This window comes from Octopus bimaculoides, chromosome 3 (genome assembly GCF_046866305.1).
Source record: "Octopus bimaculoides isolate indiv1 chromosome 3, ASM4686630v1, whole genome shotgun sequence".
NCBI lineage: Eukaryota > Metazoa > Mollusca > Cephalopoda > Octopoda > Octopodidae > Octopus > Octopus bimaculoides.
Window position 1 is genome coordinate 76434815 of NC_142930.1, and position 19814 is coordinate 76454628.

The following is a 19814-nucleotide window of genomic DNA, read 5'->3' on the forward strand; positions in this document are numbered from 1 at the left end:
AAAGATTCCTGTACCTATTTCACTGCAGTAACTCCCTCATTTTCTAGGCTTCATAAATTTTTGCAGACAGTTTATTCTTAACTGTTCACAAATATTGGCACCCCTTACAGATATGTTGCAGAACAGAAAGAAAGCAAATAAACCCATCTCATTCGCTTCTACCCAAACCAAAGCCTTTCAGGATATCAAACAGAGTTTATGACATGTCCCTATGCTGACCTATCCGGCTCCTGATGCAAAGCTGTCATTGTCTGTAGATGCTTCAGACCTTGGTGTTGGTTGCATTACACAAACTGTGTGGTTCCGAATGGAAACCTCTTGCATTCTTTTCAAAATGGCTCAACCCAGCCCAGACTCATTATAGTACTTTCAGTCGTGAACTGTTTGCCATCTACCTCATAGTCAAACATTTCCAGCACATGCTAGAAGGCAGGAATTTCACAATTTAACCGATCACAAGTTACTATCTCTTGCTTGGAAATGAAAGCCCAAAAATTTTTCCCACCCTGAGATATACATTACTTGAATTTCATTTTCCAATTCCCCAGTGATATCCGGTACATTCCTGGAAAAGAGAATATCGCTGCCGATGTTTTGTCTTGTTTGTCTATTGACTCCATATTCTCACCTGCCGAGATCGATTTGGATGCCATGGTGGAAGATCAACCATGCGCTGAGGACATAGATAGCAACAAATCAGAGTTCTCTCCCTTTGACTTTCAATGACTACCTGTAACAACTTCCAACTCTGAGATTCTTTGTGATATCTCCACCAATTACTCTCATCTATTTGAGTGTTTTCTGTGCTACATAACATCTCACACCCAGGAGTTTCTGCCACTTTGAAGCTAATTTCAACTCTTTTCATGTGGCCCAACATAAGATGAGACATTGCTGATTGGACCAGGAACTGCTTGCCTTGCTAGAAAGTGAAGGTGCACAGGCACATCAAAGCACTGCTGGGAACATTTGCCCACCTGTTTCCAGCATATCCACATAGACCTTTTAGGACCCTGGCCCTTGAGTCAGGGATATACATCCTTATTGAAATGCATAAACCATTTCTCATGATGGCCGGAAGCCATACCCATTGCAGATTTGTCATCACCAACTATCGCTCAGGCACTTGTATTGGGTTGGATTTCTTGTTTCGGTACATCTACAACAATTACAACCGACAGAGATCGACAATTTGAATCTCAACTTTTCCATGATCTGACAAAAATCTTAGGATCAAGACATAACTGCATAATGAGCTACCATCCTGCCTCAAATGGATGTATCAAGTGATTCCATCGCCAGTTTAAAGCATCTCTGCATGCATATCCTGACCCACAGAAATGGATGGAATATTTGCCCATTGTTCTTCTTGGTCTCCATTCTGCTGTCAAGGCAGACATTCTTTTTTCCCCAGCAGAATTATTGTATGGATCACCTTTATCATTACCTGGTTAAATGATCACTCCTGTTTCTTTGCATTCACGAGATTACTCAAGCTATCTGGATTGTCTTAGACATTACATGGAGACTTTTGCCTCCCACTAACACAAGACAGCAATCCATTAAATCCTGTGTTCCTATGGACATATCATCCTGGACTCATGTTTTCATGAGAAATGATATGGCTAGTCATCCATTAACCCCTCCATACCAAGGACCTTACTGAGTGTTATCCCATTAAGAAAAATTTGTCACTATTGACTATAAAGGTGCGAAAGACATTGTCAGTGCGGATAGACTGAAAAAGTCCTACATAGACACAACTGTTCCCACTCCCATTACACATCATGTACACACCACACAACAGACACCGCTCACACAACAAACTTCAAATTCACCCTCCATAACTACTAAGAGCAGACAAAAAGTGTCAAAAAAAACTGACTCAGACTTACTACATCTAAAGGAACATTGAATGAACTCTTTCCTTGAAGTGTGATATTTTGTTTCATTGTATATGCATGCTATTTTCATCATTGCATTTGCAATCTATTTTCACTATTGTATTGTTACATATTACATTTCCTTTAGTTTATTATTTTGTACCTTAAAGGCTCCTGGTATGTTTTGCACTGTAGATAAATATTTTCTTTCGTCTCTTATTGCCATAGCTTTATGACTGCTAAGGGGCTCTGTAGCATACCTGTCATGCCTGCTTCGATTGTCTCAGGGCTAAACATAAAAGCCCTGAAGGGACACAACAGGCAGCCATGACACATGTGCAAAACACAACAGCCTTTACAGATAATGGAAGTGATAAAAGGAATACAAGGAGCTCAACAGGACTCTTTTCCCTTTTCCTTTGCCAACTGCCCACAGCTAGGACTGCTAGCTGTCTTTCTTTGCTTCAGCTCCCTACATGTAGTGTTACAATACCTGTCTCACATTAGGTACCATTTGATAATGTATTCACACACACCGACTTTGTAAGTTTATCATACCAGGATGCAGTAGAATTTTACAATGAATAACTTGTCATCGCTAAACATTTGTATTGCCTGAGTTTATTGCTTGCTCTCTGAAAAAGATATTTACGAACACTACACACATGCCTGTCTTGATTTCCTAATATTCTACCATCACCATCGCAAATACACATCTCAGACACCTAAAAAACAAAAGGTATACAAACAATCCAAAGAATTATCATAGGCTTAAGAATAGGAAATAAAAGACATACTTGCAATATTCTTTGTCCAACACTTAACTGGCCATGTCTTGCTACAGCTCCATCAGGTGCAATCTGTAATAGTAGTAGTAGTAGTAGTAATAGTAATTATAAAGATGATTTTTAAGTTGGGCACAAAGCCACAATTTTGAAGAAAGATGGCTTACTTGAATAAAGCAACCCCAGTACTTGACTAGACACCTTATCAACTTTGGAAAATGAAAGGTAAAAAAAATTGGTAAGATTTAAAGACAGAATGCAAAAGAATGTAAGTAGATATCACAAGGCACATTCTTGGGTGCTCCACCCAGCCTGTCACTGAACCATTCTTTTATTAATGACAAAGACATAAGGCCACAAATTGGGGAGAGGCAAGCTGTGCAGCCAACTGAAATAGATTTGAGTGCTTGATTGTTACTTATTTTATTGGATGACATCAAGGTAAAAGCAAACTCAATGTTGGTGGGGTTTGAACTGAGAATGTAGCATTTGCACTCTATTTTCACTGTTGTATTGTTACATATTACATTTCCTTTAGTTTATTATTTTGTACCTTAAAGTTAGGAAATTACCTGTTAGGAAATTAATTTTGATTCTACTACTGGTGTTATTCAAATGCATTAACAACAACAATAATAATAAACAAGGCTTCTATTTGTAGGGAAAGGGCATGACTACTTGAATTGATCTCAGTATATTACTGATACTAACACTAGAGAGCTAAAAGACAAAATCAATTCTAGTGGAATTTTGAACTTGGTAAGAAGGATGCAACTGAAGTACGCATATCATTTAGTTACATGTTTTGCTATTTTTGCCTAAATTAGGTACAAGGACAGAAATTTTCAGGGATTGCAAAGTCAACTATATTGATCCCAGTACTTAAATGGTAATTTTAATCAACCATGGAAACACGGTATTGATCTTGTGAGGATTTGAACTCAAGAGCCAAAAGAAATATTGCAAAGCATTTTGTCCAACATCAACAATTCTGTTAATCCATTGCCCTTAGGCACAAGGTCTGAAATCTGAGAGAGAGTTTAGGTGATTAAATTTACCCCAATATTTGATGGGTACTTTATTTTATCTACCCTTTCAGGGTAGATAAACTTTAGTTTGCCAACAATTAACTAATTTACTAAATAAAAAGCTAAAAAGAAAGAAAGAAAAAGAATGAAGCAAGATGATCATAAAAGAAGGTAAGGCAGGAATGAATTTGTACTTAGAATATAAAGGAGCAGATCTAATACACAAAACAGTTTATCCAATGCCCAAATTCATCAACTGAGCAACAATAACAGCAACCCAAATTCTTTATATAAGCATGAAATCCAAAATTTTAAAGGGGAAATGTATAAGAACTTTTGTTTTTCATACCTTTTTGCAGTGGCATATCTGAAGTGTTTTAAATTAGATATCAAAGTCTGGTCTTACTTCAGTTTGTCAACAATTAACTAATTTACTAAATAAAAGCTAAAAAGTAAGGAAGAAAAAGAACAAAGCAGGATGGTCATAAAAGAAGGAAAGGCAGTAAAGTAAATGAAAAAGCTGGTAAAATATAAAATAAGAGGAGGAATATGAAAAATAAAAAGAAAGCAGGAGAAAAAAGACAAAGACAGTTAAAGAAAGGCATTCACTGAGAAGACTGAGAAGTGATAGGCTATATATATATATATATATATATATATATATATATATATATATATATATATATATATATATATGAAGAGAGAGAGAGAGAATTCTTACATTGGAAATAAATATTCCATCATCTGTCCTGTTTGTAGTGTTATCTGCATAGGTGAGGGCACCACCACGAATTCGGAGACCCAACTTTTCATCAGGATGTTTGCTTATTGTGTATTTCTGAAAATGGGCAAATGGAAAAATAAATTGAAAAAGTTGAGAGAAGAGTGATATGAAAGAGGTAACTGCTAAGGAAGGAAGGAAGGGATAAGAGCATATGAGTGTCATGATGGAGTGATGATGATTAAGATGTCTTGATTTGTTATATTTTGTAAAGTGGTGTTTACTGTTACTTCATTTACATTTAGTGAGTTAGCTTGTGCTTACATGATATGACAACTGCAACCAAGGATAGTAGTGTAGCAGTGCTTAATAGGGGCCAACTGTTCTGTAGTAGACTGTTTAGTGGTATTTACTGTATTGATTGAACATCACTGTGCATCAGCAGACCTGTGAGGGTAACAGACTAAATTATTTTTAGATTTGCACTTCAGCCATGGTTGTGTTATTTTATTATGAAATATGTGAGTCCTATCTTAAAAGCACTAAAGAGGTGAGATAGCTAAGTTGATACTCAGCACTAAATATCAATGTAGAAGTTCCATTACTAATTCAGTATGGTTAAAGCCATTTCCTCTTTATTGTAAGGAAGGCTGTCCAAACTCTAATTTGAAGACAGAAAAGAATTTGTTCCAGAAGGTTTGGCTATTGTATTAAGCAGCTTTCTGCTTGAATTATGCTGAAATTCCTTTCCTGATACAAAAAGTTTGATCATCAGTTCATATGTAATTTAATAAGGTTTTCAAAATAGTTTGTTGTTAATTGATATGGGAATGTGTAGTATGCAAGCTTGATGTGATAGTGTTTAATGACATGTTAGTGTTCAGTGACATGGTAGTGTTTAGTGATGTTCAACATTCTAGCAGGTTGGTGTATTAGTGATGAGGTAGATTTTAGTGAGAAAAACTCACATGTAGACCTAGCAGTGGGGGTTCATGTACCACTTCCAGTGTCATCTGATTGCAAGGTTTGATCAATGCCATTACAGCTTCCTGGTGTGTTGCTTTGGTTAGATCAGTATTGTTCACCTATATAAATGATAGTGAAAAGAAAATATATTGATTTCTTTATTTAATTATTTATTGTATTGAATATGTATATGTACTAAATATTATGTGAATTGCACCTCAGCAAAGTGTCAAAGAGAAGGTTGGCCAGCATATAAATATTGATTACTATCTCATGCACTAGGTCATATATTCTGGGTGAATGGAAAGTCAATTCTCATAACATAAGTACTTGACTGTTACTTATTTTATTACCTTCAGAGGAATAAAAGGCAAAGTTGACAACAGTGGAATTTCAAATCATCATCATCATCATCATCATCGTTTAACGTCCGCTTTCCATGCTAGCATGGGTTGGACGATTTGACTGAGGACTGGTGAAACCGGATGGCAACACCAGGCTCCAGTCTGATTTGGCAGAGTTTCTACAGCTGGATGCCCTTCCTAACGCCAACCACTCAGAGAGTGTAGTGGGTGCTTTTACGTGTCACCCGCACGAAAACGGCCACGCTCGAAATGGTGTCTTTTATGTGCCACCCGCACAAGCCAGTCCAGGGGCACTGGCAACGATCTCGCTCGAAAATCCTACAGGAGCCAGTCAGGCGGTACTGGCAACGGCCACGCTCAAAATGGTGCATCTCATGTGCCACCCGCACAAGAACCAGTCCAGGGGCACTGGCAACGATCTTACTTGGCTTGCCGGGTCTTCTCACGCACAGCCCATTTCCAAAGGTCTCGGTCCGTAGTCATCGCCTCGGTGAGGCCCAATGTACGAAGGTCTTGCCTCACCACCTCAGCCCAGGTCTTCCTGGGCCTACCTCTTCCACGGGTTCCCTCAACTGTTAGGGTGTGGCACTTTTTCACGCAGCTATCCTCCTCCATTCTCACCACATGTCCATACCAGCGCAATCGTCTCTCTTGCACGCCACAACTGATGCTTCTAATGTTCAGCTTTTCTCTCAAGATACTTACACTCTGACGGGTATTCACATTGACATTACACATCCAACGGAGCATACTGGCTTCATTCCTTGCGAGCTTACGTATGTCCTCAGCAGTTACAGCCCATGTTTCACTGCCATGTAGCATGGTTGTTCGTACGCATGCGTCATACAGTCTGCCTTTTACTCTGAGTGAGAGTCCCTTTGTCGCCAGCAGGGGTAAGAGCTCTCTAAACTTTGCCCAGGCTATTCTTATTCTAGCAGCTACACTTTCAGCGCACCCACCCCCACTACTAACTTGGTCGCCCAGATAGCGGAAGCTATCGACTACCTCTAGTTTTTCACCCTGGAATGAGATAGAAGTTGTTTCCTGTTTGTTTGCAGTCTTTATTGCACCTGAACATCTGCCACAAACAAAAACTAACTTGCTAGTTAACCTGCCTTTGATGTTGCTGCACCTCTTATGTGTCCATAGCTTGCACCGGGTACATCTTATAGAGTTACTACCTACTCCTTTTCTACATACTGAGCAGGGCCATCTACCTGAAGGGGTTTGTGTTTTATCTACCTTCCTACTTATTAGGATTTTGGTTTTAGCTAGGTTGACTCTAAGGCCCTTCAATTCTAGACCTTGCTTCCACACCTGAAACTTCTCCTCTAGTTCTGATAGTGACTCCGCAATTAGGGCAAGGTCATCAGCATAGAGGAGCTCCCAGGGGCAACCTGTCTTGAACTCCTCTGTGATTGCCTGGAGGACTATGGTAAATAATAGGGGGCTGAGGACGGAACCTTGGTGGACCCCTACCTCTACCCGGAATTCATTGCTGTACTCATTTCCAACCCTCACCTTACTGGCCGCATCTCTGTACATGGCTCGCACAGCTCTCACTAGCCATTCTTCTATCCCAAGTTTCCTCATTGACCACCAGATAAGGGATCGGGGGACCCTGTCAAAGGCTTTCTCCATGTCAACGAAAGCCAGGTACAGAGGTTTATCCTTGGCTAGGTATTTCTCTTGCAACTGTCTCACTAGAAATAAGGCATCAGTAGTGCTTTTACCTGGCACGAACCCAAACTGCATCTCATCTAAATTGATTCGCTCCCTAATTAGTTGGGCTATGACCCTCTCTGTAACTTTCATAACCTGATCTAACAGCTTGATGCCTCTGTAATTATTTGTATCTAAAGCGTCCCCTTTACCTTTGTAGCAGTTGACTATGATGCTGCTACACCAGTCATAGGGTATGACTCCTTCGTGTATCACCTGGTTCGTAATACGGGTGACTAGGCTATAGCCAACACTGCCAGATATTTTGAGCATCTCTGCAGTGATTCCTGATGGGCCGGGGGCTTTCCCGGTCTTCATACTCTTAATTGCTTTATCTACCCTGGTACTATCAACTCGGATAGCTGGTCCCTCTATTGGGTCGACATAAGGCAGGCTCTCTTTCTCCCATTCATTCTCTTTATTAAGCAATCTATCGTAGTGGCATCTCCAGACCTCTTTCTTTGCATCCTCATTTAATGCAAGCGTACCATCATCCATGCGAACACATTTCTCTCCTACAACATCACTATTCTCTCTCCTACACTGTCTTGCAACCCGAAATACCTCGAGTCTTTGGTCCTCACGGCGCAGAACATTGGCAAATCTTTCCTTATCTGCTTCCCCTCTGGCTAAATAAACCTGTCGCCTAGCCTCCCTTCTGGCACATTGGTACAATTCCCTGCTACCACCGTTCTTCCAGTCCTTCCAAGCTTGTTTCTTTTGTCTAATAGCCCTGTCTACCTCCTTGTTCCACCACCACGTTACTCTGGGTTGGGAGGGGACCTTACACCACCCACAAATCTGGTCGGTGGCTTTCAACAGGTTGTCCCGCAGAAATCTCCAATTGTCTTCCACGTTGTATGATGCTATATCCCCTTCTATTTCGTTAAATGCTTCAAGTAACTTGTCTCTAAGTCTCTGTCCGTTTGCAGGGTCTTTAAGCTTCCACACCCTTCTTCTCCAAGCCTGTCTAATTCTGGGCACCCATTTTGCCTTGATCCCAAAGTCGCTAACTACTAATCTATGTTGTGGGGTACATTCTTCGCCAGGGTAGGTTTTGGCATTTATAAGCCGCCCTCTTTCCCTATTTCTGGCGAGGATGTAGTCGATTTGGCTAGAGTGTCTGCCGGAGCGGTAGGTGACTAGGTGACTGGCAGGTTTCCTGAAGTTGGTATTGCAGACCATAAGATTGGTTGCATCACAGAACATACATACTAGTAGATAAATATCACAAGGCATGCTGTACACTGCTCTACTGCCAATTCACTACACTCTATTTATATATTACAGATATTATCATCTAAGGATATAATTAACATATTTATAGGTTTCTATCATTGCTTATTGATAAACGTCCTACAGATGAATATGATTTCTCAATGTCAGCGATCATCTAGCTCTAGGCTAGCCTTATGATCCAGCAATCTTATGCCAGGCATTCTTTTTGTGAATGAGAGACTATATTGCTCATTGAATCCTTCTTTACGTAAGATGGCAGTGTGACCTGGGTAAGATTTAAGTTAATATTTGTAAGAAGTTGACCAATTGCATCATGGCTCCTTTGTTGTCATATAGGGAAGGGAGGCTATAGTAGTAGTTAGCTCCCTCAGTAACATATGCAATATCAGTGTCTTAGATAACTTTTCCATTCATGAGAAACAGATGAATTAAAATTTTTTTGTTGTATTTACTTGTCAGTTATCTTAGACCATTCGTATAATTTTACAACAGGTGCATTATTATATTCACTTTTTTTCTTAAGTAGCAGATAATATTGAATAGTAAAATCTTTCGAGAAACATTTTTGATCTGATTGCTGATAATCTTATTTAAAAGATGCAGTGAAATAAAGTATTAGCATAACTTGAATACATAATCTGTGTGTGTGTGTGTGTGTGTGTTTGAAAAATCTAGTAAACAGAATGTAATGGTTTAGGTGTATTTTAAATAGCTAAGATAACTATTAAAATGAAACTATTTTTTTTCAATCCAAAGAAATTAATAAAAGTTATTGAATTCAATGTAATGTTTTCAAGTGAGTTTGTGGAATGCTAAGTAAGTTCAATTGCCTTACAAGAAGTGAACTTAATGACATCACTCAAAATCCTTTGACTGACTGTTGCTGATATAAAGCTTTACAATTTTCATCCATTTCAGGAATTTACTCTGAATTAGGGATTTGAAGAAATGTTGAAATTATGGAGATAATTCTATAATTTTGACATTTTGTTTCAACATGGGCATCCAGCTGTAGAAACTCTGCCAAATCAGATTGGAGCCTGGTGTAACCATCTGGTTTCACCAGTACTCAGTCAAATCGTCCAACCCATGCTAGCATGGAAAGCGGACGATAAACGAAGATGATGATGGTATAAAAAAAAAGCTTCTTAAACATAAGAATTTGATAAAAAATTTAGCAATGTTGAAATTTTTTAATTGTAAAGGTAAATCTATTTTAATAATGTATTTTGTTTAATGGTAGAGGTCCACAAGTAATATAATGTGAAAGAACTAAGAAAGTTCAAAAGTAAATCAACTGGCCACATTCAAGATGATGGTCAAAATACTATTTGTTTATAATAAAACTTATTTTTAAAATGAACTTACAGAAAGAATTCTATCACCAAATTTAAGATTTGTGCTGGCAGCAATTCCATCTTTCTCAATCTAGAAATTAAAACATTATAATCAACATTATTGTTTTTACAGACATGTAACATGGAGGAAAACTGGAAGTTCCTATGAGATAACTTACTGAGAGCCACAGACCAAATTTGTGGCTGGTGCAAAGTCCCAACAAGACCTAGAGTGATATGGTGGTGGAACAGTGTAGTTGGCAGGGCTATTAGAGTAAAGAAACAGGACTGGAAGGGCAACACTAGCAAAGAACTATATCAAGTAGCTAGAAGAGAAGCTAGGAGACAGGTATACTTAACCAGGAGAGAAGCAGAAAGGAAGATGTTTGCCAAATGTTCTGTGGTGTGAGAGCCAGCAGCTTGAAGTGTTTTGATTTGCAAGACAGTGTATCAGGGAAAATTCTGATGTTGTAGGAGAGTAGTGCATTTGCATGAATGATGGCTCACTTGCAGTTAGTGACTCTGCAAAGAAAGAGGCTTGGAAATGTCACTATGAAAGGCTGCTAAATATAGAGAACACATGGAGAAAGACAGTCTGCCTGATGTGGATCCAACAGACTGACCAGCTATCCAAATAGACAGTAGCTTGGTAGATAAATCTATGAAGGATATGAAGACAGGGAAAGCCCCCAGCCCATCAAGAATTGCTGCTGAGATGCTTAAAATATCTGGTGGAATGGGACATGGTCTAGTCACATGTTTAGTTAATCAGGTTGTTCATGAGAAAGTCATACCCAATGACTGGGGTAGCAGCACTATAGTCAACTGCTACAAAAGTAAAGGTGACACCTTCGATAGAAATAATTAGATATCAAATTGTTGGACCAAGTGATGAAAGTTACAGAGAAATCATAGCTCAACTTACTTGGAAGAGAGTTAGTCTAGATGAGATGCAGATTGTTTTTTGAGGAGTATCACTGATACTATATTCTTGGTAAGGAGAAGTACTTAGCCAAAAACAAACCTCTGTACTTGGCTTTTGTTGACATGGAGAAAGCCTTTGACAAGCTCCCCTATTCCCTTATCTGGCGGTCAATGCAGAAGCTAGGTATAGATGAGTGGCTGGTGAGAGCTGGACAAGTCACGTACAGGTAGCCATCAGTAAGGTGAGGATTAATAGTAATGCATTCAGTGTACTGGTAGGAGTTCACCAAGGTTCAGTTCTTAGCCTCCTCTTGTTCATCATAGTCTTCCAGGCCATAATAGAAGAATTTAATATGGGCTGTGCTTGGGAGCTCTTCTATGCCTATGACCTTGTTCTTATAGCTGAATCTCTACCCGAACTAGAGAAGAAATTTCAGGTGTGGAAGCAAGGTCTAGAATCAGAGGACCTAAGAGTTAATTTAACAAAGACCAAAGTCTTAGTAAGTAGGAAAATTGACAAATCACAAATCCCTTCAGGAAGAAGGCCTTGCTCGATATGTAGGAAAGGTGTAAGTAGAAACTCCATAAGATATACTCAGTGCAAGTTATGGACATATAAGAGGTGCTGCAGTATCAGAGGAAGGTTAACAGAGAAAGTAGTCTGTGTGTGACAGATGTGCAGGTACAATAAACACTAAGAATGTACAGAAAATAGACATCATCAAATGCCCTGGAGGGAGGAGGGTACTAAGAAGTAGTAGATAGCTTTCATTACCTAGGTGACTAAGTCAGCAATGGAGGAGGATGTTCTGAGAGCATAGCTACTAGAATAAGAATGGGCTTGGCAAAGTTCAGAGAGTTTATACCTTTGTTGGTAACAAAGAGCCTTTCTCTGAGAGTGAAAGGCAGATTGTATGATACCTGTGTGCAAACAGCCATGCTACATGGCAGTGAAACATGGGCTGTGACTGCAGAGGGCATGTGAAGTCTTGAAAGAAATGAAGCTAGTATGCTCTGCTGGATGTGCAATGTCAGTGTGTACATACAACAGAATGTAAGTGTCTTAAGAGAAAAATAGGATATAAGAAGCATCAGATGTAGTGTGCAAGAGAGAAGACTGCACTGATATGGTCATGTGATGCATATGGATGAGGACAGTTGTGTAAAGAAGAGCTGAATTCTGTGGAGAGAACTTGTAGAAGAGGTAAACCTAGGAAGACATAGGACAATGTGGTGAAATATGATCTTTGGATGCCGAGTCCCACTGAGGTGATGACAAATGACAGACTTTTGGCAATTTGCTGTGCTTGTGAAGACACATCAAGCTAAGCAAGATCAAAGCCTTGGCCAGTGCCAGTGACATGTACAAGGCATCCATGCTGCTGACAGGTAAAAGACACCCAGTACACTCGATGGAATGGTTGGCGTTAGGAAGGGTATCCAGCTGTAGAAACTAAGGCAAAACAAACTGGAACTTGGGTAAGTCAAACCATCTTATCCATGCCAGCATGGAAAGCAGATTCTAAAGGATGATGATGATGACTTCTCCATGCTTGCATGGGTCAGATGGAATTCATGGAAGCAGATTTTCTATAGCTAGATGCTTTCCCTGTAACCATCTCTCACCTGTTCCCATGCAAAGTAATACTTCACCATGGCTAGACATGTTTACATAGAAAATTCAAAACAAAAGATACTGCTTGTATCACCACAACACTTGCTTGCTGCCATCATGTGATATCAAGACAAGGAGAAACACACATGCACACACACGTATACACAGAGATACATATCTATCAACGTCATCATCATTTAGTATCTGTCTTCCATACTGGCACGGGTTGGACAGTTTAACAGGATCTGACAAGTCAGGCTGTGTCATGCTCCAATATTTTTTTCAGCATAGTTTCTATGGCTAGAAGCCCTTCCTAATGCCAACTACTCTACATAGTATACTGAATGCATTTTTTGTGGCACTAACACTAGTAACGTTATTAAGTAACTCAGAAGACAAGATCTCTTGACAGAGTCAGGGTGTAGTATTGAGGAAGGTGGCTTCATGTCAGAGGCGACAGAGAGACAGGAACAGGACAACGTACATAGCTACCCTAGCTGGAAAAATGATGGTGATGAGATGTCAAGGTGTGACCTCAAAGTACAAGAATGTGAATATAAGAGAGAATAGGGACAAAGGATCAGAAAGGGTAGGTGAGTAGGTAACTTTGTGATTGTATGAAAGAGAGTGACAGATGGTTAGATATTAGTATAAAGGTGACTGCAGTGAATAGTGAACACAGTTGAAGGTCTGGTTAATGGTGAATATCAGTTTGAGGGGGAAGGTGAAAGAAACAGGAGTTGGCCATGGAGGAGAAGGTGATCATAAGTGGCAGTTCAAAATACAACAGTATAATAAAACTGTAAACAGATGAGAAACAGAGATGATGTGTAGTGTGAGTGGGTGAGAGAGGGATGTACAGTGACGGTAATGGAAGGGTGGCAGAAGTACATATAGGTGGAAATAATAAGTGAACAAAAGTGGGGAGGGTATTGAGGCCTGATATAAGATGATGTTCAGAAAAAGGGGTATTCAGTGGAAAATAAAGTGGTAAGGGGTGATATTGAGGAAGTGAGATGGGTTACAAAAAGAAGTAGTTTCAAGGAGAGGGACAAATGGTAACACAAAAGGGGTATGAGATATGTGTGGTTTTGCCCCCATATAATTACAACAGCTGAACAAATAGTGCCATAGAAGCATAATGCAGGGATGAGATGAGTTGTGGGGAAATCTTGACAAGGACAGATTGGGTGTGGAAGTATAGATATATACTTTTAAGACCTTGTTTTTTGAAGAGATGCATGAGTCTTCTTGAGTACAGTGAATCACCAATCATCTCAGTCTTTTGTCAGGCTCTGTGAGGTTCAACATCCATAGATTGGTCCCCACTACTTTGTCTCATATCTTTCTGGGTCTCTCTGTTCCACAGGCTTCATCCACCTTTAGTGATTGGTACTTCTTTATGTAGCTGCCCACATAACCATTCCATTGGAATCTTCTCTCTCATACACTAAATTTGATGCCTCTTATGCTCAATTTTTTTCTCAACATATTTGCATTTTGTCATACATACACAATGATATTGCATAACCACAAAACATGCTACCTTCATTTCTTTCTACTCTTTGCATGTCCTCTACATTCATGCCCCACATCCCACTGCCATATAGCAATGCTATTTGTACCCAGGCATTGTACACTCTACTTTTCACTCTAAGAGAGAAGCCTTTTGTTATTAGTAGCAGTAATAACTCTTTAAACTTTCTCCAGCTGGTTTGTATTCTAGCAACTATAGTTTCAGAATGACTTCCTCTACTATTAACTAGGCCACCTAGGCAATAGAAGCATTCAAAAGAGATGAGGCTGTTGACCAGTATATATAAGCTTCAGCATTTTAAATATAATTTTTTTTTTATCTATGTAGGTCACTCATTCTGGTTGTCATTGCCCAGTGCTCCTTGAAATTCATATATGACCTTTTCCTTCTTTCTCTGAATGAGGTCACTTTTGGCACTGTACAGTACAGAAGAATCAGGGATTAATGACCTCAAAGAAGAGAAGCTATCAGACCATAACCACAGAACAAAGACAATAGGGAGAAAGGTTGATACAATCTGTTGGAAGTCAAGGGACTAACAATAGTATCCACACCAATAGGAGAAGTGTAAGTAGTAGCAACAAATATAGTACAACCAATAATTTAACTGAATAACAAAAATTGTAAAAGCGAAAATTTTTTAGTAAGTAAATAAAAGGGTAGAAAAAAATAGAATATAAATAAATATCAGGAAGGATAAAAGATTGTTAAATAACAATAATAATAATGAGGATTTCTTTAATTGGCCACAAGAGCCCAAAACAAGGACAACAATATCAAAGGATGAGATACAACACACAAAACAAGTAGGGTTTACATAGATTGAGGAGAGACACTGCAATATTAAAGGATGCATAAATAGAAATTAGTAAAATAAATAATCAATGAATAGAATTCCCAATAGCAGGGTAGTCCACTTAGAGTAATTCAGGGTAAACTCCACACAAAAAGTCTGGATTACTCTACCATCCCCAAGGCACAGGAAGTGTCATCTTCTAGCAGGGCCAGCCTTAGAAGGTGTGGAGCCCATTTGGAAACAATTTTGGTGGGCCCCAGGTTTCCAGTCAACTTGCACCAAGGTATTCAGCTATTGAAACTATGCAATCATGTGGTGCCATGTAAAAGCACTCAGTCCATGCTGTAAAGCGGTGGCATTAGGAAGGGCATCTAGCCACAAAAACCATGCCAAATCAGACAGGTGTCAGACATAGCCCCTGGCTTGCTGGCCCCTGTTAAACCATCCAACCCATACCAGCATGGAAAAGGGACGTTAAAAGATGATGATATACACTTACTCATCATCATCATCATCGTTTAACGTCCGCTTTCCATGCTAGCATGGATTGGACGATTTGACTGAGGACTGGTGAACCAGATGGCTACACCAGGCTCCAATCTGATTTGGCAGAGTTTCTACAGCTGGATGCCCTTCCTAACACCAACCACTCTGAAAGTGCAGTGGGTGTTTTTACGTGCCACCAATACGAAGGCCAGTCAGGCGATACTGGCAACGGCCATGCTCAAAATGGTGTAGTTTACGTGCCACCTGCACAGGGGCCAGTCCAGCAGCACTGGCAACAATCTCACTCGAATGTCTTTACACATGCAACCTGCACAAGTGCCAGGAAGGCGACACTGGTACAGGTGCCATCCCGATTTCGCTTTCGCTTGCCCCAACAGGTCTTCGCAAGCCGAGTTTCATTTCCAATGAAGGAGACAACGTTGGCATGGGTGCCAGTCGTCGAATTTAGTTCGATTTCGATTTCACTTGCCTCAACAGGTCTTCGCAAGCGGAGTTTTGTGTCCAATGAAGGAAGGTACGCATAAGTGGGCTGGCTACACCCCTGGTGGAGGCCTTGGATTTAGGTTTCACTTGGCAGTTTTGGATGAATGGGTTTATCTTTTGATATTTTGTGTCACTAAAGTGTAGAAAGTATGTTTTTTGTTTTTTTTGAAAGACCAATTGGTTCAATTGGCTTAACCCTTTTGTTACTATATTTCTGACCAAAATACACCCATCATGAGTTTCAATTATATTCTAAAATAATCATGAATTTAGACTAGTCTCATTAAACACCTGTAACTTTTTTATTTATCAACATATTAATGTGATATTTGGAACATGATTAAAGAAAGGATTCTTAATCAATTCTATTGCATAATTTTTGTCTCTAAGTTCTCCACGTACTGGGGGGGGGGGGGTACTGCTAGTGTCTCTCACATGTAAATATTGGTTCAGCTTCACGAATCGTACTCGTTCATAATACTGGAAATATATTCATCGCCAAAAGGTTCCTGATCGCTCCAGTAATTTGTTATTCTGGGTAACTGTCCAATACCCATAATAATATTTATGGCAAAAAATGCCTGTATTTCATCTACAGTTGCAGGAAACCACAAGCTATCTTTTTTTTCCGGTTTGTTTACATTCTGCATAATGGTTTGTTTCCGCAGTAATCATTTCAAACAAGCATGAAAAAGAAGTCTAAAGGTTTCGCTTCCTGAGAAATACTATGGGTAGACCCTGTTTCCTCAGAAAAATTGTTAATAAAAATATTTTTAAAATATTTTTCTGGTGTAAAATCATCCTCGCTGTCGCCTCGCTGCTTTCAGAATCGCTGCTTTCAGAACTGCTGCTTTCAGTTTTGGATACAGAAATATCCGATTCATTATCGTTCACCACGTGCTTTTGTAACTCATTCATTCTTTTCTTTGATATCTCCATATCTTCTGTTGAAATACCTTCAAATTCGGAATCACTGCTTGATAGCATGAAACTCCTCTCCATCTTCAAAGTTGACAAAAATTAACGCCGCAAAAAATGCGGAAAAAAATCTTCCAAAATTCACTGAGTTCAAATATCATGCCAAACAATGTCGGAGACAATAACTCAACTGTTTGCAAAGTGAAATCAAGTATTTTAACGAATGTACTAACGAAATTTGGGTTCAAATATACATTTAAATAACAATGGGTACGCTCGGCCAGCTACGGCCGGGTTAGTCTTATGAACCAAAAAATTTTTCGGCCAGCTACGGCCAGGTTAGTAACGAAAGGGTTAAGGCCAACATTGTCTTCTAGTTTCTTTCCTCTTACTTAGAAAGGCATACTCAGTGTAGATCCATTCAGCTGCAACAGTCTTTCCCTTCTCATCCACGTTTTAATAAATACACTAGAAGGCAGTACTTCCCTCACCTTCTTCTTCCAATGGTATTTGAAGAAATGGATGAGAGCTTCACCAGACAGGAAATTTAGATAATTTCTGCAGGTGTGTCAGCCTCAATGCGTGGCAATGCATCATCAAAGATAGCATCCCAAGACCACTGCAGAGTGGGTGTTAACAGTAGGAAATCTACTTCCCTTCTTTGCTGAAGAAATGTGGTGCACCAATCTTCACTATAAAGCTGGTGGACAGCTGGATTCATCTTACATCAGACAACAGCTGCTCAACACAAGCCCACAAGGTTCTAATACATGGACACTGAATAAATGCATGCAGGATACTTTTGTCCTGCTGCATGCTTCTCAGGCTGGTTTGGCTGTTGTCTGAAGAGCTTGTCTTCAGCAAGCATTGTCATGCCAAAAACTTCTGAAAATTGTCCATGATCTTCAACCTGAAAATCCTCTGGAAAAATCCACCAAGACTGTTATCATTGATGCCCAGAGTCAAACCTAGGCCATAATCACTCATGCCCTCAACTATCCCCTCCATAGAAATCTTGGGTTGTTTTCCTGCTAACAGTTTTATCCAACTGGTACAATATAGTGAGTGCTTGGCAGCATTCTAGATGTCAAACACCTAAACTTGGCCTAAATTTGACCCATGACTGCAGCTTGGTCAACGAGATGAGCTGCAGAAAGACAAGTCATACAAAGGATGCCCATACCAGTTCACCCTTGTTTTCATTCCCATCCTTCACACTACAGTGATTTAGATATTTCTGCAGGTGTGTCAGCCTCAATACGTGGCAATGCATCATCAAAGATAGCATCCCAAGACCACTGCAGAGTGGGTGTTAACAGTAGGTAGATTTTCTGACTAACGGAACCTAACTGTTCCACAAGGATTAAAAAGCAAGTGCTCCAATCTAGTCAGAGTTTTCTTGGGACAAGGTAAGACAGCTAGGCGGTAGCATACTACTAAGGCAATCTGTGCATTTGCTACATCTGCCCAGCCTTTCAGAGACACCTTCCCTTCTGCCCATTTCTAAGTGAGCTTCGCCACTCTAACCATGACCTTTTCACAGTTCCTATCCACCTGGAGATCTGGTTCAAACCAGACTTTAGCACTTTACCAGACCCTCCACCCAGTGACAGAAATCACTAGTCAAGATGTACTTTCCTCTCCGAGTAGCAAACCCTCTGATTTGTCCTGATTTATGTATGCTCCTGCACATACCTGATATTCTTTCAGTATAGTGTCTCTTGTTTCTATATCTGAAGTGTCTGATACCATGACAGTGACACTGTCTGCATATGCAGACACAGCTCTCCTGTGGCCTAGTTCCAGTGGGATACTCCTCAAACTCTCAGCAAAGGTTCTAATGTCAAAACATATAAAAGTGGGGAGAGGGAAGATCGAGCATTGGAAGATCGAGCATTCAACACTGAAAGTTTGAGAGGTGACCATTTGATTTGATGACTGAGCAGATGCCACTATACATTGTGGTAATCCAGCCTCTGAAGACAGGACTGAAACTAGTAGCTTTTTGGACAGCCATGGACAGTGATGGTCCACCTTGTCCAAATTGACCAGTGCCCCTCCAAAGTCAGATCTATTTCTGACCTGTTTTACAATGTATTGCATGAAGTGGAGGTTGTTGTGGATAGGCCTACTGGTGATCACACAGGTTTGCACATCCCCAACTATACCACTGACAACAAATGCTAGCTTCTTGGTGAGCTAAATTTTGAACTTAATGTTGAGTATAGTTATGGTTCTGAAGTTATTAATCACATCTCCCTTGTTCGAATCCTTCCTCAGCAGAGTCATCACACCCTACATACGCAACTGGGAATGCTCCCAGTCAGTTGTCAGGTGCAGTAGACAGTTGTGAAATCCAGAGCACACCAATCAGACACTGAATAGGGCAGACTGTCCAATCCTGGTGATCTACATGCCACATAGTGACTCAGTACACCTGCTACTTCCTCTGCTGAAATCAGCTTCTCACAACACTCAATCTCCCTGTCTGACAGGCATGACATACCACTCCTCAAGAAGAGGACAGCAAAATGCTGCTGAACACAGCGCTCATCTGTTTGAAATTGGAGAGCACATAGCCATTATGCATGTGGCCTGAAATTATGGGAAGGGGCAAGTCAATTACATTGACCCAATATTCAACTGGTACTTATTTTATTGACCTGAAAAGGATGGAAGGCAAAGTTGATCTTGGCAAAATTTAAACTCAGAAGGTTAAATCAGAAGAAATGTTGCTAAGCAGTGTCCAACATGCTAAGAATTCTGCCAGCTTGTTGCCTTAATAACAATAATAACAACATTAATAGTTTCGAATTCAGAGGTAATTAATAATAGGTTCTACTCAGGAATTTTTAGATGAATATCATGCAATCTTTTGGTTTTCTCTTCTCTTAAATTCCAGCCTTCCTTTAGTATTCCTGTTGTTTTAGATCGATGAATAGATGTATGTATATGTGTAAGTATACTACATGATATATATATTATAAA

The 19814-nt window shown here is 39.8% G+C and overlaps 1 protein-coding gene across 2 annotated transcripts in view; it reads right to left on the reverse strand.

The window, feature by feature from the left end:
* The window catches only part of LOC106871622 (protein scribble homolog), a 772291-nt gene that overhangs the window by 193817 nt on the left and 558660 nt on the right, over positions 1-19814 (reverse strand). For both annotated transcript variants that reach the window (XR_016241095.1, XM_089349239.1), the window contains 4 exons: positions 10078-10137; positions 5386-5502; positions 4418-4534; positions 2681-2743 (listed from right to left, as the gene is read on the reverse strand). Coding sequence is in view for 1 of the 2 variants with exons in the window: in XM_089349239.1 (XP_089205365.1) it covers positions 2681-2743; positions 4418-4534; positions 5386-5502; positions 10078-10137 (357 nt within the window). In the remaining variant the exon portion in view is untranslated. The remainder of the gene's footprint in view (positions 1-2680; positions 2744-4417; positions 4535-5385; positions 5503-10077; positions 10138-19814) is intronic.